Raw genomic sequence first — 26,876 nt, forward strand, 5'->3', positions numbered from 1 at the left:
GGTCAAGAACGATAGGAATTTTTTGTGTGGAGCATATCATGTCTAAATTTTGGACTTAAGAAAAATTTAGAAATACTTTACAAGTTATTGAATAAGTCAATCGAATTTGAAATTGAAAATTTGATTTTTTTCTTTTTCTTGTGATAACAAGCATCTCAAAACTTCTTTCTTTTTCTTAGTAAAAGACAATCAAACTATCTAGACGATTTCAATTAGCACACATTTTTCACCAGCTATTCGATTTCTTCTACCCAAAGCCCTCTAGCTTTGATCTTTACACCTTGCAATACTTTTATTTTTGTCTAACAAAACTATTTCGAGAGAATCATCAATAGAATCCACTTGAAGGAATAAAAATTAGCACAGATCAAACGAGTATGGCTTCAAAAAACTAATAAAAGATATCTACACCGGGAAAAGTGCAAATAAGAAAGTGAGCATGAACAAGACAATTTTCCTCCCGCATACAAAAAAAAAACAACTTTCCTGCTTAAGATGTTTAATTTGGAACATTTTTAATGGAGAAACAGAACTTTGTTTGAACATGCTGGCAATTGCTCTGGTGTACCGTAAACTGAGGGAACTTTGATCACGTTTTTAATTCATTTTTTAATGACTTGGAACAAGTTGTTTTTCGTCACACTTAAAAGTTTTAAATCATTTACAAAGGTAAGGAGTTTTAAACATGATGATTGATTGCAGATTGTTCTAACGTTAGTGTCTAAAATCAAATGTTTTCACAAAATCAGTTTTTATGTTTCGGGACACTTCAAAACTATCATTTTTCGTTTAGCATAGAAATCATAAAAACATCAACTATAGTAATATTTTGTTCAGACGAAATTAACTTTTATCTTTATCTTTCAAAAACATTTTTTACCGGAAAAAAGATAATGATGTTGCATAAATTTACGGGCTAAAAATAAAAAAATCGTCAATATTTTTCAAGCTATAACAATGCAATTTAAACATCATGCAATTCTCTAGATACTCCACAATCGCCATTTTCTTTTTTTTTTCAAACTTAAGCTTTTGATAGGTTTCCTTTCCTAGCCATTTTTCTAATCTCGAAAAATGCCCTTTTTTTTAAATACATACTAAATATTTTTTCTTTAAATTACCATAATATTACAACTAAACTATACCAATACTAAGCTGAAAAAAGTTCAACTTTTAAATGAAACTACAACTTGTTTAATTCAAATAGCTTCCATTTGATTTGAAGAGGTGTTTAAACAAAAACAAAAGAGCAGAAACTTAAAAACTAGAGCTAATAGAATGAAATTCAATGCATATTTAGATTTCAGACTTCCAATTGGGTGAAAATCAGCTCTCTAATTTTCGCACCACTGAAAAATGGTAAATTTTATACCATAACTCAATCTTTCAATTCATTATTTTTATGGTTATTTCTCTAAAATAATTTTATAACATTGAGGATAATGTATCCACCAAGACAGGAAAACCATTTTTCACTTCATTCAAAAATTCTTTGTTGCAAATTTGTTACTTATCGAAACAACGCGGTAATAATTCATTTCATTTGTTTCAAATTGAATAAAATTAGAAATCTAGGGTGAAAACTTGAAATTCAAGCGCAAACCAATGAAAGTAAAATTCCAAAAGCTCCAGACTTCAAACTAATATATCAAATTTTATTTCAGAATTAAATTTAAATTTAGAAATTAAATCTTGCAATCACAATTCATAATGAGAAAAGGCAAGATTAACGCTTTGTCCCGAATTCACTGAGTATACTACATACTCCTGAAGCCTAGTCGATAATATGCAGGGCTAAAAAGCCGGAAATTGCGGGTTCAAATCTAGCACAGTGCAGTCAGTATTTTTTCGACATTTTCCAAATATTTTTTTTCTATTTTCTTTAACTTTTCTGGCAATCAAACCTTTCCTGATGGACTTATCTATATCCATTATAATAAGAAGAGAATTTTGTGATCAGTTTGAAATTCATAGAAATTATTATCAACAGATTAATTCAAATATTTGCTTTTTAAAACGTAAAGTTGCAAAATGAGAATCACTAAATTTCGTTGTGTTAGCCTTGCGCTTATATGAGTGGTTTTTGAGATAGCCTCTTTGGGCAAAAACTTTTGTTGCAATCGTAAAAAATCTAGGAAAGTCCCCAGAACAGCTCCGAAATCCAATATTCGACCAAAGTTGATGTGGCGGAAAGACTTAGAGGATTCGCCGGTGAACAAAAATTTGTATGTATAAAAGTGAATGATAATTTATTCCATGAAGGTAAGGAATGTGAGAGGTTTAATCAAGCGCTTTCCAAACTTTTTCGATTAAACAAGAGGTAAAAAAGGCAAATTTTCTGTCTGGTTCATCTAGCTAATAAATTTTAACATGTCGTTAAAATAGAACAGCTTTCCACCGATAAAATAAACAAAATACGGTGGTCAAATCGTGCGCAAAATAGTTGAACCGCGGGGTGAAATTTCGAAACCTTTTGCAAAGGACTGCTAGCACTTGAGGTGGATGACTGAAGCTGCAAATCAGTAAGTGGTACATAACGATTGACACAATCAACAGCAAAATATATAAAGAAAAATTTCTATTAAAGTGACCGTTTGCCTCCCATAGCACTTTCGTTTTGGTAGAAATCGGAATCGAACAATTATGCGAAACTACACTTACAGATCAGAAGTAGATCCAAAAATGGCATGCAGATATTGGTACATGCTGGATGATGGCACTTTTTAACAAGATGGAAATTTGACTTCAAACCATAGCAGCCGAAACCTAAAAGGCGATAACGTTTCTTTTGATTTGTGGAATCATACGAGGCCAAAGATTTTCCTTTCGAAGTTAGAAGTTGTCTTTTACTTGGACGTGGGGCAGACAAAGATAGCATGTTTTGCAGAATCCTCCGTATCTTTGCATTCCACTATGACGTAATAGCGGAGAAAAGCGCGCTGTATGCGCCTTAGAGTGCCCCAAATAACTCGACATTTGATAAGTTATGCGCTGCAGGCTTAAATTGATCCTAGGTCTAGTACAATGTCTCATGCCAAATTTGGGCCAGATCGGATCACGGGAAGGGGTCGCTCAACGAGCCTAAAATTTGTATGGCATTTTGAGTCATTTTGTTCGGGAGGAATCCAGTTTTTCATGAATAACTTTGGTCCCCCTCGGCCGATTTATTTTGAAAACGGTTTTTCTTATGACAAATATTCCATCCGAAGACTGCATTTCAATTCGACTTATGATAAAAAAGTTATTAGACTTCAAAAAATGGGATAACTTTTTTCAGGGTAATAAAGTCTGTTTCACAAAGAATCTGGTCGCATCTTTTCATTTACTGCAGCGCCCCTAGTTGTCACATCGCGAATCTATTGACAGTGTTTTGATCCGGATGGTTTGTTTACTTAGTGGTGAAAATTTCATCAAGATTGAAGCAGTCAGTCAAAAGTTATCGACGATGGAACGCGAAAGGCGAGAGAAAATTCTGCACACTCACGTAGAGAAACCGACGTGGTCAGGGGTAAAGATCGCGAAATTCCTGAAATATCCAAAATCGACTGTAAATTCGGTGTTGCAACGTTACCGGGAGATCCTTACGGTGGTTCGAGCAAAACAAACCAGGCGTAAAAGTGGAACATATGACCGGAAGCTGCGAGCAAAGGTAATTCGATCAGTTCACAATAATCCTGGAATCTCCTTGCGTTATTTGGCGAAAAAGTTCAAGACGAACCACAGTACAGCTCGACGAATTTGTATGCGAGAAGGCTTGCGGTCGTATCATGCAAGCAAACACCCCAACAGGACGCTGAAACAAAACCTGGTTGCCAAAACCAGGGCAAGGAAGTTGTACGAGAAAGTGTTGACCAAGTACAACGGATGCATTTTGATGGACGACGAAACTTACGTCAAAATGGATTTTGAACAAATACCCGGTAACAAGTTTTACCTTGCGAAGCGTAAAGGGAATGTTACGGGTAGATTCAAGTTTGTTTTCGCAGATAAATTTGCTCGTAAGTTGATGATTTGGCAAGGGATTTGTAGTTGTGAGAAGAAGACTAAGATTTTCATCAGTGGGGACACAATGAATGGAAATGTTTACAAAGAAGAATGTCTCCAGAAGAGGGTTTTGCCATTCATTCGGTCCCACAAAGGTCCGGTGAAGTTCTGGCCGGATAGCCAAGCCACTTCAGCCGGGATATCGTTAAGTGGTATAAGGAGAACAAGATCGATTTTGTTGAAAAAAGTATCATTCCACCAAACTTTCCGAATTTTCGTCCCATCGAGAAATATTTGACAATAGTTAAAGGCAAACTGAAGAAATGTGGCAGAACCATGAAAAAACCCGCTCAAATGGAAAATTGGTGGAACAAGATGGTGAATGAGGTTACCAGCAGTACTGTGCAGAAAATGATGGGTGGTATCACGAAAAAAGTTCGAAAATTCATTCGAAAATCTGACGAATGATTTTTATGTATTTTTTTCCTTAACCCTCCAAAGCTGTTCGGGTCAATATGACCCGAAGCGCATATTTCAAACCTCTTTATCATCATTCCAATATACTGAAGAACTGGGAATTTTGACAAACCTAGTATGTTCTATGAAAATAATGATCAAATTAATGACAAGAAATTAAAATTTGAGTTTTGAAAATCGATTCATTGGTAAGTGAAATACAGCTGAGCAAAGCCAAAACTAAATGTCGTTTTTTTAAAGTAAGATTTTTATCTACCGGAAGATCTGAGATAACGGTCAAAACTTTCATTGGATCCCCACATATCTATACATTGTCGGATAGATGGATTCTTCACGATTTCAAACATCATAGAAACACTTAAATACAGAGAAGCTATCAAGAGTTATGAGTATTTTAAAAATAAAATTGATTTTCCGGACTTTTTTACTTTCTGAACCAGTTTCTAATAACCTGGTAATACTTTTCGACTTTATTTTGGAATTTTGAGTAAGTAGACTAAATTACCTAATCAATGAATATGATATCATCAAAATCGGTTAACATTTACAGCCAGGAGAACAAAATCAAACAACAACTCAAATTTCCTCGAAACGGATATTTTGCGAACGGCTTTGGAAGGTTAAAGTGCAATAAAAACCCTACAAAATGACATTTTTACTTTTGATGTACGTTACTATCTATTTTATACGAGCAGATTCTATGTAAAACATACTTTAAGAGTTAGCCGTGTAGCACACACTGAAAGTCAGTGGTGTTCAATCTGTTTCAGCATATTATAGGTGGATAGGAGTTATAAAAAAATTCCAACAAAAAATTGTCGTACCCTTTCAATTCTTTCGATTTGTATTTCTTGGGAAGTGTCCAGGCTATCACGGCATATTCCAATACTTACGCTTCGACCAAGGCACAGAAAATAGCTTTTTGGCAATAAATTTCTTCAATATCAGCGGTGTTTCTCCGGATTAAATTAAAGATGGCAAAAGCATTTGCGGTGGTGGCCGCTATGTATTTTGCAAAGGGCAGTTTGTTATCAAATGCCTAAATCTTTTGTAGAAGTCACTCTCTCCATTTCTCCTGTGCCCATAGTGTAAGCGAAGCGATGTGGTTCTCTTGGTTTATGGGAAGTTATTCGAGTTAGCTATCATGCCATGTGACCTGCACCAGACCAAGAGTATCGAGATGTCAGCTTGAAGTGCTGTACAGTCCACTAGTGATCCAATAGTTCGAAATATTTTAAGATCTTCTGCGTACATCAACTTCGAAGATTTGATGCAAGATCGTTTACAAAGAGTATTAAAATGAGTGGGCCTAAGTGGCTTCCTTGAGGGACTCCAGACGGAACGTCGAACGGCTGAGATCTGATTCCTTGTAAGTTCACAAATGCTTGGAGTTTCGCTACGTAACAAATTTGCTCAACAAGTTTAAAACAGTTGATCACTCCACACAATAATTTGATTCTGCCAGAACTGTTTTATAAGGGACAAATGATTTATGGCTTGAATTTTCTTGTTTCAACATCCAAGATAGTTACAAACAAACTGTCTGATTTCATCTGAAAAAATCATAAGCTTGTTCGCCACAAATGTTAGCCGAAAAACTCAAATTTGATCCTAATAAGTGGAAGAGAACAACCACCAGACAGCAGTCGCTAAGTGAAATTGAATTAATTTATTCCGCTTCCAATTTAAGAACTATCTGCTAAACTTATTTGCATACCGGAGTCGAAGGTGTTCCCAACTTTTGAACTATGAAAAGTAGGTATACAACCATACGACACACCCGAAAAACCCCCACTCGTTTACACGAAACCTTCGGCTAGCTTTTGGGGAGAAGCCGGGAGGCAGCTGAAAAACTTCTTCTCGCGATTGCTATCTTGACTGGTAACAAATTTTATAATTTTGTTACCCTCTAGCAGCGAGAATGTGAGTCCGATGAGTAGCAGATATCATCAACACCAAACCCGGTTGCAGCGCCAAAACAACGGAACCGCTAGCTAATTTCTTATTTCTCCACCAGACAAAGTCGCTGTTTGCGGCCCACGGTATCGGCGAATTAATGTGGCGGTGGCCCTCTCTCTACAAAAATACTGCGCTCGATAGGCAGATACTGCGAAGCAAGGTTGCGAAATCTCATGAGATTGAGATTTTTTTGAGTGAGATTTTCCCTTTTTGAATCTCAGTGTGATGCTAGGTAATCTCATCGTGAGTATCACAAACGGTTTTTGTCTTGAATGTCAACGCCTTCTCAGACTGAGAATCACGAGCAGAAAAACTACTTTTTGGAAGGCAGAGATGCCATGGAATAATATTTGTGCAAGCTCTTGAACAATGAAACAAGTTTTATAGTTCAGAAAAAGCTGAACATACCACGACTTTTTAAAAACTGTCAGTTATTCTTGATGAATGTTAAAGGCCAGTAATACTTTTTTTAAACATTTTTATAGAGAACATACTATTAAAAGCTCAGTACAATCAGGTTGATGATGAGAATTTGTTTTTTTTTTATTTATGTCTTAAGCAAAGTTGCGAAATTTCGTTCAGTTAATATTTTATCGAGTGAGGTTTTTCCTTTTGAATCTCAGTGTGAAATGTTAACGTTGATTGTGAATGAAAGTTTTGATTTTTAAACATCTTTCTGAAGAATGTATTATCATGACTTGTAAGAATCTGATTATAATATTTATGTCTTAGTTTAATGAAAGTTTTACAGAATGAGTAAAAAGTTTTTATGACCAAATATGTTGATGAGTCTCGCTCGTATTCAGAGGATTTAAGACATGCAAGTTATGAAATTGAATTTCCTACAGTAATGTACTTTTAAATCTCTTAAAAACGTTGATACAAAGTTTTGCAATCATGGAAAAGAACCGCAAACATTGAAATGCCCAAGCTCAAAATTCTTCAAAAAACCCCCAATGGCTTAATGTGCTTGCCAGAAAAAAACATCTCAAATCTTCTGGACATAACAAGAAACTATAAAAAAATATAGCAAAATCTGAATAGCTAAATATTTGATTATTATAAATATTAACACCGCAAAGACAACTAAGCTGGGAAACACTAAAATTCAGAATTAAAATTATAAGGATCCACCGGGCCTAATTTTACAAATTTAGTATCTTTAAATTACCGAAAGTTTTTTTGGTCAATTTTGCAGAAAAAAGTTATATGATTTTATTTATAGCATTCGAGCTATGCTTTGCTTTTACTTGTAGCGGCAACCTTAAAAACGAAGTTGAAATTTATAGGTAGCTATGTAGAGTTTTAATATAAATGAAGAACATAGTTTCTTAATCTTGCAAACAAATTAAATTTTAAAATATAAAAATTAAAAAAAAGATTGTTACCAACGAAAAACCATTCCAATTAAAACGCATGGCATCCCAGCTTATGCAACCGGCTGGAATGGACCACATGTGAAAAGCATTTATGAACGAAATAAAAAGTAATAAGGAAATTTCAAAATTCTCCCTTTCAAATGAAAGCGGCGGTTTGTAGCTTCTATCCTAACGGTTAATCTTTTTTATTTCAATTTAAAAAAGACATTTTAATGATTTTTTATGCATTTTAAAGATTTTCTTTTTCAAGAGAAAGAAAGCCGGTTTTATTTGCACCGGCTCACAGATCTTTTTCAAATATTATCTCGACTCGCGTGATGTTTGAAATTCCCTGTGGGAAATTTCTGAAGTAGAAAACATGATCGTTGCACCAAAAAGTAGGATATGATTCATACCAGCCTATCTAATGTCCGATAAATTCACTTATTCTATTAAGAGCGTTTCAAGAAGATTTATATAATTCTAAATAGAAAAATGAATAAAACAGAAATAATAATGTGCCATTGAATATTAAGATTGATCAAATATTATTGTACTACCATTTGGAATAATTGTAAAATCGCTTCGCTTATGAGCTTTTAGACACATGCTTCCGAAATGAATTGTTCTTTAATTATTATAGCTGGATTTTTTTTAACGATTTTTGAGTACGTTTAAAAATGCCCTTTAAAAGAAATTCGTGAAACCCTTGGAAAAAACACTGTTCAATTTTATTAAAATGGCTAGTGGTGGAAGTGGTGCCTAGGTAGTGGAAGTGGTTTTTGTGAAATCGGGAATGTTAACATTGGTTTCGAAAATTGGTTTTCTCTACGGTTGTTCTGGATCTTTTACAGTCTTTAAGTGACTATTACTGTCAAAAATTCGGCAGAAAATTGCACTACCAATGAGTAGTTTGGAACAGAGAAAGGATGTCAAGGACCAAGGTCGTTAAAAAAAAGATCGTTTGAAAAGAGATTTAAATAAAAGTTGAAACAAAGGACAGCTTATCACTGACATCACGGCTTCTATTTTTTCATTTAGTTGAAATAATAAAGTAGGTTTTAATTCTGAATGTATAGATGCATAAACCTAAAAAAATCTGAGTTTTGACCCTTTTTTTGTAAAAATTTCAACCCTTGAGAGTTAAAACAAATATCGATTTTTCTATTAATGTATTCTATGCTTAGCTAACTAAGCATATTTCACTGATTTCAAATAACCAGAAAATCGATTAGAAATGTTGCTTTTAATCCCATATTATGTTGTTGCTTTTAATTTTGAAAACCAACAAAACGTCAACTACTGAATTTTATATTATTTTATTTAAGTCGTCTTGACTATGAAATTATGTTATAAATTATTTAGTTCCAAAGCGCCGTATTTGCAAATAATATCATAAAATTAAAGTTTTGTTCTCAACATTTATAAGTAGTGTGTTGTGTACATAGACACTTTTTAAAACATAGGTACCACGAGCTTTAACACTTTCGTTATTAAAAAGTTTCAATAAACTCCAATCATTAAAGCGCTCTTATTTTTTTATATCAAAGCGTTTGGAGTCGTTCAACTTGGCGTGTCGCTAGTGTGAAAAGCTAATCACATTATATGATACATTCAAATATTCCATAGATTCGTTACAAATTTAACTGTCGTCAAAAAATAGTAGGGGAAAAAGTGGGGAATATAGCTGAAGATTTCTCTAATGGGATTCTGGATTTCTGATTTTTTTTCTAGATGTGATGCTCAGTGAATTTCGTTTGACATCGAAAGCTTTGAGCATCACAACGAAATTCATTGTGCTGCTTAATTGATACTCATCACGGTGAGTATCAATTTCAAATGATAATCTGAAATCTTGCAACTCTGCTGCGAAGTCACGCGAAGTTCTTCTCCGTTTCGTGTTGTCGTCAGTGTTCAGTGGAAAAAAGAAAAGTTTTCGGTAAATTATGCTGCCCATAACAATCGCACACGCGTCCCAGAGTATATGGTCGAAAGCGAATTCCACCTTCAGAAGTGGAGGGGGAAGATACAACAGAAGAGTCAGGGGAGGATTGTCAAAATGATAAGATCCAACTCGGAAGGTATGGCCACCGCCGCCGGTAACCTCAAGGTCAATTTTGACAACCGGAATGATACCTTTGGCGGTGGGTGCCTCTAGATTTATAGCTCTCACTCACTATTAACAGATATAACTACTTCTTCTAAGCATTGCATTGGATTGAAACACGCAAAATGAGAAGGTGAAATTTTATGTGGGCTTAATAAGTATCAAAATGTCTAGCTAGTTGTATCGTGGGACTTTACGGCACACTAATAACTAGGGTCACATTAGAATCTCTAAAAGAAAAAAATTTTTGAAACAAAGTTGAACCCCGCTTCTCCGGGCTAGTCGGGGTTACACAAAATACATTGACAAATTCTATCCTTTTGCACCATTTTTGCACATAATCCAGGCGCATAGCTCCGCAAATTCATTAGGCTATTTGTGGATTTAAAGCTTAGTTCTTTTAGAAATGGGACAGTTACGAATGCCTGTATCTCAAAAACTATTCGTTTGAACGAAATAGTTTCTATGAAGAAAATGAAGGTAATGTTATGATCTTTCATGAAAAAATTTGAAAAAAAATATTTACTGTTTTTTGTTAAGGAAATTTCTACTTTATTTTTGGTATCTCCCATTGGCCGGCGCACACTTTTCTCAGTCATGGTATTGATCAGTTTCTTCAACTTATACTTCGTAAAATCTATATTTTAGGTGGCTTCACCTTCCTTCTTCAATTTATGATACTTTTCGGTCCAATACTTCTCTTTTAAAAGAAACTGGAAGCATTTCAGTGAATATACAGTTGTTTCGAAATGAACAAATTTGATTATTTTTGATCACATTTTTTAACGTTTTTTTTTGTACCGGTTTAACAGCTTAAGAGCTTTGGAACTATCAAAAAATGGTTGTTTGAGGTTGGGTTTCAATGAGTCATCACTAGGCAACACTTTCAGCTTATCGGAGAAAATTGTTTTGGACATTTCAGCGATCTACCCTTAGTTTTTCGTTTATTGAAAATTAAAAAGGCTGGTATGAGACTTGACTTCCTTGATGACCCTTAACCGTTGTTGCCGATCATGTGCTTCACTCCAATACTTGATTTGAACTTTGTGGACATTATTGACAGTGTTTGCATACTTATCCACCACAAAAACTCAGTAATTCTTTGAATAATCAACGGTTTTGTCAGCTATCAATTTGATAATGACGAATTTTAAAGGAAACTGTGCAAAATTATTTTTTTCTTTTTCTCTTGCATCGTACATATCTCAAAAACGAGTAAATTTTAAATTTTGAAAAAAATAGGTCGAATAGTACTTTTTACAGGCAACAAAATGCTGTCAAAATTTTTAATATCCAATAACTAGTTAACGAGCTATTAGCAAATGAAAGTGTCCCATTTCTAAAAGAACTAAGCTTTAGTATGGAAATTTTGGGCCAGATAACGCGGAAGCTTTTGTAGATAACACCGGAGCTCGGATAAGCTGGGTTCTATTGTAAATTTGTATGCTGAAGGATAGGATCTCAGTGAAACTTCATGTGTCTTTGAAAAAATCTCAATTTTACTTAAGACTAAAGCGTACATCTTTCGAGGGTTTAATGGCTCGCATCGTACTGATGCTAAAGTCTGCTTCATTTAATATTGGAACAAATTCTTTTGCTCATTGTGGCGCTCCTAGTGGACGGATTTGGAAACTTTTTTCACCCACGTGTCGGGAAATTCATTACCTTTCACCATGTATCTATGTCATAACTCCAAACGATATCATTTTGTAAACAACCGCCATGGAAGCCGAACGGAGAGATCAAATTGTGCACAGTGTTCTTACGAGTACGAGTACGAGAATTTCTTCGAAACAGCAATGAATAATTTTTTTAATTTTTTTTTATGAAAGAGTAAAGAAAATGCTACATTTGTATGAAAAACAAATTATGAATTCGTTAATAAATGACTGAACTACACGCAATTGTTTGTGTTCCAATATTAAATGAAGCAGACTTTACATCCGTCGAACTTGGTCAGCACTTGGTCGTACAGCTTTCGAGCACGGATTCTGGCCACATTGTTCTGCTTCAGCGTCCGATTTGGCTGTTTGCTGGCTCGGAATGACCTTATTCCTTCCCGGAGACGAATTCGTCGCACCGTACTGTGAGCGGCCTGAAACTTATTGGCCAAATCGCGGTCTGAAAGATTGGGATTCCTCTTGACGGCCTTGATGACTTTCCCACGCAGTTTCCGGTCGACAGTTCCACTCCGACGCTTCGAATGCGGCTTCCGAGCCGTCGTCAATGTTTCCTTGTACTGCTTGATAACACGCCATACGGTATTTCTGGGCATTTTAAGCTGTTTAGCTAGCTTCGATGCCGACAACAATGGATTTTCAAGAAAACTGTGCACAATTTAATCTCTCCGTTCGGCTTCCATGGCGGTTGTTTACAAAATGCTATCGTTTGGTGTTATGACATAAATACATGGTGAAAGGTAATGAATTTCCCGACACGTGGGTGAAAAAAGTTTCCAAATCCGTCCACTAGGAGCGCCACAATGAGCAAAAGAATTTGTTCCAATATTAAATGAAGCAGACTTTAACACCACCAGCCCATTGATAGATTACTATGTGTGCCGTGCCCGAGACTCGATCTCATGACCTTTTGACAAGTATTGACAAGTATTCTAAGCAAGAAGTCATGATCGGCGGCAAATCGATTCCATCCACAAAAATAGCATCCTTTCTTGGTGCCACATTTGGCATAAGAAGCATTGGCGCAATTGGATTTGAACGAATTTTCTTGTGAAATCCATCTATACACTTTCAAAAGTGACGACACGCTGTCACAAGTATCTTAACTAAAAAACAGAACATTTCCCTCCGTCTCGTCATAGGATTGAAAAGAATATCAAATTTCCATTCGAACATTTGCAAAACGAAAAACTAAAACATAACTTGGAAACTGAAATTTCTAAAAGGAAAAATCAAATCGTTATGAGGGCCACAACAATTTTGTTAAATGAACTAAAACCTTTTATTTTTTACTTTTTAATGTCAGGAATACTTGTAATGATATCTTTGAAAATTGTTAAAAATTGTTGAATTAAACTTTTTTAAACAATTGTGTCTCTGAAAAAAAAAAAATCTATGCAGGATATTATTCCTTGATTGAATGAAATGTAATAAAAATAGTAAGAATCCGTTTTTTTTTTTTTCTTTTATGTGATTTGTGAGTTCATCAGTAATCAATGATTGATTTCACTCAAATCCGATTGACTTTTGAACTTAGAAACACCATATCCAAGGTTGCCGAAATCACTGAGAAATCTATAATTTCACAGAGTTTTGAGCAAATTTCATCACAGAATCTGTGTCACAGAACACAGAATTTTGAAAAATTCACATATTTCACAGAATTTTTGAATTTTGAAATTATAATTTTGATTTCCAAAATTATAATTTCTTTAGCCATTTTAAAATTTATATTTTTTTTTTAATTCATTATTATTTATTTACATAGTATTCCGCCTCACGACATAACTTGACGAACATTTTTGAATTCAAGAAACTTTAATAAAATTGGTAAGTTTAATTGATTCTACCCAACTCAAATGTAAAAAGACCCAATTTATCATAAATTTTCAATGAAATTAAAGGCAATAGCATCACGGAAAACCATCTCAGAATTATTGGGTAAAACCACAGAAAGTTAGAATTTTTTTTTCAAAAACACAGAATTTTTTTCGGCAACCTTGACCATATCACCGAAACAAGAGGTACCTAATATACAAACTCTGACAAAGGATTCGAAACCAACATTTTCTAAATCAATCAATAAAACATATGCACCAAAATGCTATTCCCTTGAATTATCAATTAATTTTTTTAAATACTTTTTTAGAATGGTAAAACGTTTTTATTGGAAAAATTTCCTTCCAGATATATTGTTGAAAAACTAATCTTTTGCATCTTCATATTTTGTTTTAATTTTCAAATAATTTTACCAAAAGTAAATTTTTTTTTCAATTTTTAAACAGTTTGCTTTTTCAATTTTTAAAATATTTTTTAGTTAGTTTGTCTTTGTATTTTCAATTCTGAATTTTTTGTTCTGAAAAAATAATTTTTCTTGGATCATCAATAAATCTAAATTTTCAATAAGAAATTTATTGTGCATTTTTGGTATTGCAATTATTTCTAGCAAATTCTAATTCTGAATCGTCCCCTCTCCCCCCCCCCCGCCCCCTCCCTCCCTAAATGTTAAAGTGATGACAAAAATCTGTTTTTGGCTGCTTTTGAATAATTTAATTGAATAGAATTGATTTCAATTTTCAACAACCAACTTTTTCTGAAAGTGGATTTGTGAACCCAACCGTTTATTTATTTTCAAGGCTATTTTTTAGGCTATGCTTTAAATCATGGGTGACCAACGTTTTCAACAGGCGGGCCAAATTTCAGAAATGAGATTTATTGGCGGGCCAAAAAACTAGTTGTTCTAAAATATTTCAAGAAAAGAAAAAATAACAGATTCTTGCATACGCTTTGAAAAAATTACTTTTGCCTATGTCACATCAAGTATAGATTAATCTTAATAAGTCATTTTTATCACTTGCTTAGCTTAGCTTGATTGACTACTACCTTAAATCATTGAACTCGAAATGCTTCATTTACAGTTTTTTTTAAATCGAATCTAAAGGAACTACTTATTTTTTTACATTTGTCATTCCGCCGCAAATGGTTGTAACTCCGTGATTTATCGAGGCCATCAATTTTGCACAATGTCCAAAAGAATGGTGCTTGCGATAAGCATTTTTTATATGATTTATATGATGAATAACGGCGCCGGACACGTCCTAGAAGTCAAGATACTCTTTAAGTTAAACCAGCAGCCTCTCGCTCCTGCAAACTCCAAAATTTTTTTGAAATAGTCATAACCTGAGAAAGGTTAGTATCACTAACTATGGAAACCGTCTATACGTCTGCGAATCCTTATTCAAGTATCCAAGGAAGGGGTTGTGTTAGTTGGAGAAAGGCAGAAATCGCGATCCATTTTGGTAAATGGTGTAAGCAAACATTCAATAAAAATGTATCCAGTTAAATATTGAAGGCAAATAAATACCATCGAAATTTCTTCCTTGATAAACTAGCTCTTTATCCAAACCGTGATCCTTGTTGAAGCAAAGAGTTTACAAAAGGGCTTTAACGGTTAAAGACGAAAAGCAACTTAAAACGAAAATGAATTAAATTGTAATATTTAGATACAAAATTTCCCAAATTGTTTTTCTATGATTAGGTATTGCCTTTTGGAAAACTTTTGGATTCTTTTCTCGTTCCTACGCCTGATATTTAGAAGTTTTTTAGAGGTTTAATGCTTAAAGAGCACAAAGTAGTGTTTTGAATAATCAATACTGTTAAATACATTTTCGATTTTTCTTTTTTTTCATACAGTAAATAGATTCACAGTAAATTCATAGTAAACATTTCAAAGTTGAAAATGTAAATGTTTCAAATTACAAAATCAAGCATGTTTAACAAAAAAAGGAACTCGTTTTATTAAAAGAAATTATAACACTTAGAAAATGAGAATGAAAAACAGGTACTCTTAAAATTTTCAGAGGTCACCTGCTGCAACCCAAATTTTGCTTGAAAAAAGTTGTCCTTCTAAGAGATTTGTCAGCACCAAACCAGTTCTAGTTGAATTCTACTACCCAACTGTAAATACTGTTTTTTTTTTATTATTGGTGTACATAAATACTAAGCACGTTACCGATTCAAAGATTTTTGAATTTGATTGAATTTTCATAGATACACCTTTTTCTGTTTTAGTTAAGCAAAACAAAAAGTATTTGCATAATTTTAATTTGCAAATGTTTTAAAATTTGATGGATAAACGAAGTTGTTGAAATTCAAGTTACGAATGGATTACTTTTCGGCCTTGAAATTCGAGCGTGTACGAGTGACGTGAGCCTTATGGGAAGTTATCTGAACTTCCAACTACTGGATTTATCGAGGAAGACAAGCAAGTCAAGTGACTCGAACAGGGTCGGTGAGAAAATCATTATCCATGGTTCCAATAAATTCAATGGGTGACCGGATTTTTTTTATCTCGAGTTTTTGTAAACATAGATTATCAGTTTTAGTTGAGTTCTAGCGTCTGTAAACTAACATGGGTCATGGCTTGGCATTCCAGATTGTCAGGTTTTTTATAGAAAAAAAAATGGGAAAAGCCCGGTTGTCCGATATCGAGGAAAAATACCCGGTTTTACTCACAATCTTAACAAAATCCAAACCATAACTTCAATTTTTTTATATAAAATATGTTTTTTTACCTAGTTTCATGGAAATAAATTTGCAACATTTTTTTTTGAAAATGTTAAATTTTAATTGAACTCCGCTGATGTGACTCGATAAAAAATAATTTTTCGTGTGTTTGTTTTTCACCTTTTCTCTTGAAGTTTTTCAAGAAAACCCTGGATTTTTGGTCGGATTTGCCCGGATATTGACCGGTTTTTATAAACCCAATGCCTGGATTTGCCATGTTTTGGAGTAAATATACCCGGATTTGCACGGCCCGGATACGCTCAGAAAAATCTCTGAAAAGCTCAGTCATGGTCCAAGCTCAAAAACATTTCATTATTAACAAATTTTTTTAGTGTGGCTCTGTAATATATGGCTCGTAATAGAAATCATCAAAACTTACTACTTGATAGATCACTAATGTTTTTTGCAATTTTCTCGTTACAGGTAATAACAACCAGGCGTAAGTAAAACATTTTAAATACATTTTTAAGACGTTTCTTTTTTTTCTTGTAATGTAAACGATGTAAATGTTCGTTGTAATGTACGATTCCAAGGATATGGAATGAAGTAGATATTTCATGATGTGGGATATCTACTCTTTATCATATTATTATTCTATCTCTTCAAAATTACGATTCGAAAACGTTCAATTTTCTACATAGAAAGTAGGTGTGAAATACAAATGGATGTAGTGAATCTGAGGAAGAAAAATGCGAAATTGATCATAGAATCGTACCGCGGCCTTGACTTTTCAAACTTAACCCACCCACCCACATACATCTACTTAGTTGCTTTTCCACTTACCCGCCAAGCATGATGTTGACATTGCCGTGTAAATTCGCCCCCGGCCGCATCGTTTGCAGCCCCTGGGGATGATATCCTCTGCCACTTCCGCCTCCGCTTTCCACACTTCCGGGTGGCTCCGGCGTTGACGTCGTCGTCGTCGTTGTCGTCGTTATGGTCTCCGATTCCCAAGGGAGAGTCCACGCCCCGGGTCGGTCACTCTGATGGTGACGCAGATACGCGAGGAGTTCCCACAAGTCGGAATCGGTCTGATTCTGAACCGCCAAACTATCGTCGTGGGTCCCTAGCGAGTTGACGGACATTTGTGGCGGTTTTTCGGGGGACCTTCTCTAGGGCGGAAAAAAACGCTTTTCGGAAACCCTCTGGGCCCAGTTAAGCTTTATTAATGGAGCCCTCCAGGGGGAATGATGACAAAACGGCTGTTCACATTGTTCAAGTGCTGAGGCATTTCTGCAATTGCCGTTGATGGCCACTTTCGCTGCTAGGTATTATTAAAAGTATCGTGCAACGGGGGAAGTTTTCGGTCCGATTATGTCGTGGAGTGTGTTTACTGAAAGAGGAAAAAATATTTGCGAAAATCTTTATGAGCAATGATGTATCCGGTAGGTGTAGGTGGAAGGAAATAAATCTTCAATTTTCGTTTCTATTTTTATCGTCTTCTCATTGTATAGGCGTTGGATTCAAGTAGATGCGAAAACATAACCCAATAAGAAGGATTTGAATGCAATTGAATATATCGATATCCGGAGCACGTTTTCAACCGTTTTGGTTGCCTAAACTTGTGAATTGGATTCACGATGTTTTTATCACTCGATTCAAACCTTTATTTCCCGCCTTTCATTAGATCATCCTTTTACTTTTTGATGCCCTAACTTTTTGTACAAAACGTAAATTATTCCTTCAAATTTACTATATTTAAGTTATTAATAATGCTTCTACAAAATATTTGAATAGATAATTGCATTTTAAGCGAGTTTTATGATTCCATAAAAATTTCAAGGGGATGCTAATTCAAAACTACGATTTTTGTGTCATTAAACCACGAAACCGCAGATCAAGTAAGATGTAGGTGGCGGCACTATCTTGCTGTTATTCGGAATGAGAGATCCATTTCGTGAATAATGTAGTACTTTCGGATGAAACTTGATGGACCACGTGGCTTCCTTCAACGTGAACTATAAAAAATCTATTTCGAAAAACTATGTCAAAATGCTGAAAAAGAGCCTAAATATTACAGACGAATTACAGTTTTAAACCTTCAGGTCAAATGTTGAAACTAGATTTTCAGCCCAAAGACCAAAAAATTATGCACAAATGAGAATATTTTCAAAACCATTTCTTGTTCATTGTTCAAACTCAAGTGAAGCCTTTAGGGAGATTTAATTTTTCCTCTTTTTTGAGTTGAATGCTATGAGCCAAATTGATTTTATAACATGTTAAGATTCTCAACAAACACTGCTTGGTTTAAGTTATTTATTTAGTGGCAGCCATCGGGGTCCCATGAATCAATTTTTTTCATATGTCATAGATTTAAGATTTGAAATCCGAAATTAAAAGAATATAGAAAAGAATTAAATTCAAATTCCATGAAGATACAGTGTAACATTTTGAGGGTAAAATTGAGGGTAAAATCTCTGAGATCTCGAGATTTCAGAGAAACCATGAAACTCAAGAAATGACACAAGAATTGAAAATCTCAATGAATTTAATTTCTATTGTGAAACCTGGAAGAAAATAAGATTAAAACATGTTTTAAGAATCACTCCCAGAATTTCACAATTCAACTATGAGATTTTTTTTATGAAGAAAATAGTTTTCTTACAAAAAATTTAATCTAAATTATGTAGTTTAAGTCTAATCCTTAGTTTCGTTTAAATATTGAATTTTTCATTAGATCAATAATGGAGATTAGACCGCTGCAAGCTTTGTATGGAAATTTCAAATTCTTAAATTTTTACACCTTCCATAACTTTTTTTGGTAGCTTTTGCTGCCAGAAATAGCAATAAACTTCTTGAAAGCGATCAATCCAGTCCTGATCTAGCGCAACGCGTTTTTATTTTGTATGGAAATATGTATGGAAAAAACAAAGTTTTTCACTCAACAATTTTCAGAGATGTACTAAAATCTTTAAAAAATATAACTTTGGATGGAAAATATTCCTTGATTCTTAAAGTACATACATATGAACAAAGCAAAAACCGAACTTGTACCCTAGAAAAGATATTCGATGTCATGCAATTTTTTTTTCGTTCAAAATTATTATTTTTAATTTAAGCGATTTTGACTGCTTTTTGAAAGCTGTGTAACCATAGGATGAAAATAAAAAATTTCAAAAATCTGCTTTGCATTGCCAGAAAATTTATGGATTTATATAACGTTTGGAAAAATATTTCATAAAATTATTAAAAGCTCTAGTAAACAAAGTTTACCATTTTGCAATACTTTTCAATGGATTAAGTTTTTTTTTTTAAATGGTTAACTTTTTCATGAAATATTTAGCTGCTTGTCGAAATGAATTATCTCTACCAACTTATGTCTGTCTGTCTGTACATCAAACTTTTCAAGGGGGCTTGTGATATAGCTCAGTTGGCAAGTCAGTTGCTTCCTGAGCCGAAGTCTGTGAGCTGACATTAAGTCAATTTTATGGTCTCTTAATATAAAAAAATTACCACCGATTTTCAAAAGTTTTTAAGTTCACCGTTCTGTTCAGAAAAATTTGATAGACAAATTGAAAAAAACACATAATAGAATTGCTGAAAAAAAGTAACGTTCTCAAGCTTTTGACATTTAAAAGAATAGTTTTTTAACGAACTTTAGTTATATCATAAATATATAAATTTGGCAAAGTACGGACCTTTCAGATCAGTCAAACTCTTTTCAAATTTACCAGTATTTCGATTTGACAATTTGATTCGGTTTTTTTTCGATTCTTAAACGATTTTAATACGATCTTACTATCTTTCTGAGGCTATCCAAACTCCTCAATATCTAAACTAGAGTCCGCTTTAATGCTTTTATACTAATGAAATGTAGTCACCAAAACCCAACATTGAACATTGAAAAATGTGTGATGGAATAAACAGATATTGTGTCAAATAGCGTACAATTTAAACAACTTTTTTTCATTAGTGACTGTAACTTGTTTTTTGTAAAATTATATAATGCACTCAGGGCCAAAGGGGTATAAGTTAAGGTTGCCAGATTGCCCGGTTTTATCCGGGTTTGCCTGAATATTTAAAACTAAATTTTACAAAAATCCGGTTCGGAACGGTTGCCCGGATTTCATTGAAATTAGATCGTTTTTAAATTTTTTCATTTATGCCTCCATAACCAAAATTTTCGAGCAAGTTCTATAAAAATAATCATTAAAAGTTTATTGAAAGCCTTAAATACGATTAAGAAACTGTTGAAGAAAAAAAAATTTTTTTCAAGATTTTTTTCATGATTTGTGTTGAGAAATTCCTGGATTTTGACGAAAATTTGCCCGGATATTGCCAGAATTTTTAGTGACATTTTTGGAATCAAATTCCCGGTTTTTAAATAAAATAGCCTGGATTTTCTAGCTCGTCTACGAGCTGGAAAAATTCTGGCAACCTTAGTATAAGTGCAAAAATGATTGATTTTGAATAAATAATGCCAAACGATTCTCCACGTTTTTAATTATAGGGGAGAGTGGGGTTATGTGGGCCACTCTAAATATCTCAGATGCGTGTTGAGATGTCATCGTCGTAGTTTTGCTTAAGCATATTTTTCGTTGTTGACTTATGTACGCATCATCTACTTTTATTTATCAAAATTTAAAAACAATTACTCACATAATTAAACAAACACCAGCAAATTGCATCTATGGGGAGCATAAAGTTCATAACAAAAATGTGCTCATTAGACTGAGTCGATTTGGGGTCATTTTTGAATTTCTCAAACCCTGGGGTCTTAAAAGCTTCGTTTTGGCATAATACTCATCCATGATTTTTTCCAGAATTTTTAAGTTACGTTTACATGAGTAAATTTGAACTTTTAGGTTTGTATGGGAAAATTGAATATTTTGTTCTGAAGAATCAACATAATTTTTTCTTCTGTGGAATCTAGCCTACTTATGATTTTTGTACAAATTTTTAAATATTTGAAAGGAAATTTTCAGCTGAACAAATTTATCCAAGACTGTTACTTCGTATCTTATTAGGCAAAAAAGTTATTAGCTGTTTAACAGGGGTATGTCTTTTGGCATTGAAAAACAACAAATTCAATTGACATCACTGCTGGGTGCCTAGCAAAGTATTGCATGAAACGAAGTCATGCAATATCTAAGGTCTTCGACAAATATCTTCAACGAAAAATTTCCTTTTAATAATTTTTAAATTGGCACAAAAACTATAAGCAGATCCACTTTCACATAAGAAATTCAATTTTCCCATACAAACTCAAAAGTTCAAATTTACTCATGCAAACGTTACTTAAAAATTCTGCAAAAAATCATGGATGAGTTTTGAACGAAAACGAAGATTTTAAGACCTCAGGGTTTAAAAAATTCAAAAATGACATCAAATCGACTTAGTCTAATGCTCATAAGCTTATGATCTTAGTTTTGTCATGTTCTTTCACGTGGAAAAGGAATTGTTGATGAATACTCAATAAATCACACAAACGCAACCAATTTGAAAATCATAGCTTGTGGGGAATCGTGGGCCACATTTTGTGGGGTATCTTGGGGATGTCTTTGATGGTTTTATACACATTCAGAACTTAAAATACGTTATGAAAAATATTTTGTCCATTTTTTCCAATGCGATAGAGACGAACATGAATCCTACATAAGGAATTATGCCATAACGTTCGTGAGCCAGCTTTTAGGAACTATTCGATCATACACTACTCTCTATTTTATTTCCTCATCTGAAGTTGTTTAAAATAACTAAATGAACTCATGGTCAACTCATAAACTTTGCACGTTATCTCGTCAATTTGGATTTTGTGGCCCACAATTCCCCACAATTTTTCAAAATCCAAAAAAAAAAAACTTTTTTAAAACAGTTAGAACTTAGGGAAATTAATTTATTAAAAAAAAAAAATAAAAAATGCCTTAAGATATCTTAAAAATGCAGACAACCTTTCCATTAGTTTTTTTTCTTTTCATCTTTTATAATAAAGAAGTTATCAAGCAAAGAAAAAAGTGGCCCATGAAACCCCACACTCCGCTATGTATTTGTTGATTTTTGTTCTGATTTTTTAAATAATATTCGTACACTTTTACTTTCAAAAGAAAATTGCAAATGTTTGAAAAATGTATGGAAAATGGCCAAACACAATAATTTTAAAGCGTGTTTTCTCGAAATTAGTTTTAATACACTTTAACCCCCTCGACTTATATCATTTCAGAGAGATTTTCAGATCTTTGTTTCGAATTTAGTTAGTGTAGATTCAGATTTTTTTTTTTTTCAAATGATATATGCAGTCCAAGAAAAACGTTCACTTCTTAGAATATGGTTTTTCAAAAAGGTCAAAAAGTTGATCGCAAGCCACACGTGGCCCGCGGGCCACCCATGCTTTACACGGTTTAGGTTGTGGTAGACTGTAGGTCATTCGTGGGCTCAAACGTTGAAATGAGCTAATTCAGAAAAAAAATAAACGAATACTATTTTGTTATTCGCTGAAATTTAAAAAAAAAATGTTACCTTTTCATTAGCAAATATTGATACTCAAACATACGAACAAATTCGAAGAAAATTCAAAGGCGTAGTTAGACATCCGTGGTTAAATAAAAATCCTAAAAAGTACACATTTCGTTGCAAACCATCAGTTAAACTTGGCATTTTCCACCAGATACATCAAACGAACTCAAGCAGCACTTTTGAATTATTGATAAACGATTGTCCATCAATCAATAGGCACAAGGAAGGCAACTGGTTCGTTTCCTATTCCGGCAAGAAATGTATTGATGCCGGGGTCATGAATCTTCGCGCGCGCCACATGTCATACATTTTCACTTTTTTATGAAGAAAGAAAGTGACATTATGCTTACACTCTGTATTACCATTTGATGAATTTCCACACATATGCACACTTCCTTTCGATTGCGCGGGTGGTTGTCAACCGAGTCTTGTTTCGGAATCATAAATTTGATTACATCGAATGCCTGACGCCATTGCTGGCTTGTGGTGCTGGTGTTGGTAATCGTTAACATGCAGGATTATGAGGTCCTTCCCTTAAACCGTTCTCGGGATATCGCGTCCCCGTCTCACAAAACCGCGCTATATAAATGTTAATTTGCCTTCGGAATAATTTTATTCACTTTGCTGCAAACGACTCCCGGTTTGGTGCTTCCGTTTATCGGTTGCCGGTATTTTTTCTTGCTTGATCTTTTTTTCCTGGTGAAAAGCTCGCGAATCTAACCGAGTGAAAAAGATGCGTTTTCATCGCTCGGATCTTGAAGCGATTTGGGTTTCTTCACACTTCATCAAACATTTACGGACTTGTACCGGTTTGGGTTTTTATTTTACTCGAGAACAAATGTTCCGGTCTTCAAATCGAGTACTTTACACTTTGAGGATAATACCGAATGACAGCAAGAGTGACAACCGTTAAAATCAAATCTAAACGTTTAGCACTTCCAGGGTTTTGAACTGAAACTACACAGCAGTTTATCGTCATAATTTTCACTGTACTGCTTCAAAGTTCAGTCTTCTCCAACACAATATCCACTTTTTCCTTCTCTCTGTCTTCGATGCACGTCACTTTGAAGCACTCGAAAATTACCAACTTTCACCATTACATTATTCAGGATTTGTTTTCTTTCTGCCCTTCCCGAATCAAAACATCAATCAAACTTTCCTCCATTGGAACGGTCAAATATAGGACAGACCCTATCTCGTTTTTTCTCACCCGGGATAGTCTCTTCTTGTTTTGATATCACCTATGTTTTTAGGAAGGACATGTGGCAGAAGACTATTCTTGTCAACCTGGTAACGATATGGTACGATTAAGTATTATATGAATGTAGGCTGAAGCTAGCAATCGCTTCCGGTTCACCGGATCAGGACCAGGCAACGGCCATGCAAGAAAGAATTTTCACAACCGTTCTCTCTATTTAGTTAGTAGACACATTCGATGGACTAAGACGAAACCGACTAACTAACTAACGAACTAACTTCCAAACTGGCTGGCTAACAACCAACCATCATAGCCCGATTCGAAATCTCCTCGAGGTCCTGCCTTTGAGCCGTGCACTTGAGAACTAATTTGCCTATTCACTGCGGAGGGCGCGCAAAGAATCCGTTGGAGGTTATAACTCCTGAAAAAAATAACGGTTCCCAACTTCTTTCCTGCCCGGTTTGGCTCGCGAATGACGGTGGTGGTGGGCGCGCGAAAGGATTCGCGTGTGGTCTTCTACGAAACGAAGACGGAAGTATATGTAAGCAGTCATCAAACCGGCCGCTATCACTGCGAAACCTTCTTTTTTCTCGCCCGCGCCACGTGTTTCTCCTTATGGTTTCGGACGAGAACAGAGCGATCCTAATTTGACGCTTTCATACAGTAAGACGCGGGAATCTGATGAGACATTTTTCCAGTAACAACTCGCATCAAGTTAAGTGATTTAGATTTTCAAAAATAAATTTATACTCGACTGTAAAAAAGGATGAGCTAAGGGGTTTTCTAGAAAAGAAAAAATCTAGAAACAGATTAAATAAAATCTAAAACAAATGAAACAAGAAATCAAAAAAAAATAAATATCAATAAAATAAAGAAAAAAAATAATGAAAAACCAATGAAAATAGTTAAACAAATCGCAAAAAATAAATACATATCAAACGAATAAGAAGAAATTTAAACATAAACTTGAAAATAATCTAAAAAAAACAGGAAACAAATAGAAAGAGTAATGAAAACATAAGCAATGAAATTAAGAAAAGCAATGCTGTAGAAATAAAAAGCGAAAGCAATAAAAAATAAGATAAAAGGATGATAAAAAGCAGATAATAAATGAAGGAAAAAAGAAATAAAAAAGCATGAAAATAAGATAAAATAGAGAGCAAGGAGGAAGAGGTAAAAGGAATTTCAATTTAAAAAGTGTTATAATTCAAATATTGAAATTGAATAAAAAACATGTTTTAAAAACAGAATAAAAGCAATTTAAAATAATAAAAAAATTGCAAACTTTTAACAGAACTTAAAAAGAAAAGAAAAATTATCGGAAAAAGGGAAAACAAAAAAATATATCAAAATTGAAAATCGAAACAACATTTGAACATTGAAAAATTGGAGGAGAATTTTGAAATCAGACCAGATGAAAACTAAAAGAAACTAAACTAATTCAAGTACCTGAGAGAAAATTGAAAAAATGGGAGAAAACATAGAACACATAAATGCAAAAATACCAAGCGCAAATTAGTAAAAATCAGTTAAATCAGAGCGAAAAATAAAATATTAAAGAAGAAGATATAAGAAAATATTACAAAAACAAATTAAAGATTAAAAAAGATAGAAAATAAATAAAAAACAAAGAGCATTTAAAAAACAGAAAGAATTAAAAAACAGAAAGAATTAAAAAACAACAGAGAGAAATAAAAAAAGAAGAGACATAAAAAACAAAACAGGGAGAATTAAAAAAAAAACAGAGGGAAAATTAAATCAAAACAGAGAGAGAATAAAACACAGAAAGACATAAAAATAGAGCGAAAGAAAAAACAGAAAGAAAATAAAAAAAATTGGGGGAAAGTAGAATAAAACAAAGAGAAAATAAAAAAACGAAAAAAATATAAATAACAAGAAGATATCCAGAAATAATTGGGCATTTTAAAGTAGTTAAAAAATAAAACAAAACTGATAAAAAATTACATTAAAAAACTTATGGAATTGAAAAAATGAAAAAAGAACTAGGAAAAAAACAAAGTTAAATATGAGATTAAAGAAAAAAAAAGAAAAATGAAGATAAAATTTTGATGAGAAAGATAAAATTGATAGAAGTTTAAATTTTTTAAAAGTTAAACAGATAACAAAAATGAAAACAGAAAAAAAGATGAAAGAGAAAAAGCAAAAGTTTAAATAAAAAGAATAAAGAGAGAAAAAGAACCAATGAGGAAAGAAGATTGAAGGATAAGGGAAAAAAAAGAGAAAGTACAGAGAAAAAAATCAATAAGAAAGTTAACTATGCGAAATAAAACTAGATCACATGAAAAATAGATGAAATAATTCAGTAGAAAATAAAAAAACTGAGAAAGAATGAAAAAAAAAAAACCAGAGAGCGAATGAACAAAAAACAGAGAGAGGATGAAAAAAACAGAGAGAGAATAAAAAAACAGAAAAATTAAAAAAAAACAGAGAGAAAATAAAAAAAACAGAGAGAAAATAAAAAAAAAAACCAGAGAGAAAATAAAAAAACAGAGAAAAAGTAAAAAAAAACATAGAGAAAACAAAAAAACATAGAGAAAACAAAAAAAACAGAAATAAAATAGAAGATTCAGAGAGGAAGTAAAGAAAAACAAAGAAAAAATAAAGAAAAACAAGGCGAAAATTTAAAAAAAAACAGAAATAATAAAAAAAAACAGAAAAAATAAAAAAAAACAGAAAAAATAAAAAAAACAGAAAAAAAAACAATAAAAACAGAGAGAACAAACAGAAAAAAAAGACAAAAAACAGAAAAAAATAAAAAAAAGCAGAAGAAAATTAAAAAAAAGCAGAAGAAAATTAAAAAAAAGCAGAAGAAAATTAAAAAAAAGCAGAAGAAAATAACAAAAAGCAGAAGAAAATAAAAAAAAAGCAGAAGAAAATAAAAAAAAAACAGAAAAAAATAAAAAAACAGAAAAAAATAAAAAAACAGAAAAAAATAAAAAAACAGAAAAAAATAAAAAAACAGAAAAAAATAAAAAAAACAGAAAAAAATAAAAAAAAAACAGAAAAAAATAAAAAAAAAACAGAAAAAAATAAAAATAAACAGAAAAAAATAAAAAAAAACAGAAAAAAATAAA

At 33.2% G+C, this 26,876-nt stretch overlaps 2 protein-coding genes across 5 annotated transcripts in view; one reads left to right on the forward strand and one right to left on the reverse strand.

Moving 5' to 3' along the window:
* LOC129757253 (probable beta-hexosaminidase fdl) overlaps nt 1-26,876 on the forward strand; it is a 138,387-nt gene that overhangs the window by 66,160 nt on the left and 45,351 nt on the right. For 2 of the 4 annotated variants that reach the window (XM_055754414.1, XM_055754412.1), the window contains one exon: nt 16,554-16,569. The exons of the other annotated variants lie outside the window; for them this stretch is intronic. The gene's annotated coding sequence lies outside the window, so the exon portion shown is untranslated. The remainder of the gene's footprint in view (nt 1-16,553; nt 16,570-26,876) is intronic. 4 annotated transcript variants of the gene reach the window in all.
* The window catches only part of LOC129757254 (homeobox protein 5), a 50,291-nt gene that overhangs the window by 17,996 nt on the left and 5,419 nt on the right, over nt 1-26,876 (reverse strand). Inside the window, exon 2 of the mRNA XM_055754418.1 lies at nt 16,914-17,463. Within this exon, the coding sequence (XP_055610393.1) occupies nt 16,914-17,215 (302 nt within the window). The 5' untranslated portion in view covers nt 17,216-17,463. The remainder of the gene's footprint in view (nt 1-16,913; nt 17,464-26,876) is intronic.

Source organism: Uranotaenia lowii, chromosome 3 (genome assembly GCF_029784155.1).
Source record: "Uranotaenia lowii strain MFRU-FL chromosome 3, ASM2978415v1, whole genome shotgun sequence".
Classification (NCBI taxonomy): Eukaryota; Metazoa; Arthropoda; class Insecta; order Diptera; family Culicidae; genus Uranotaenia; species Uranotaenia lowii.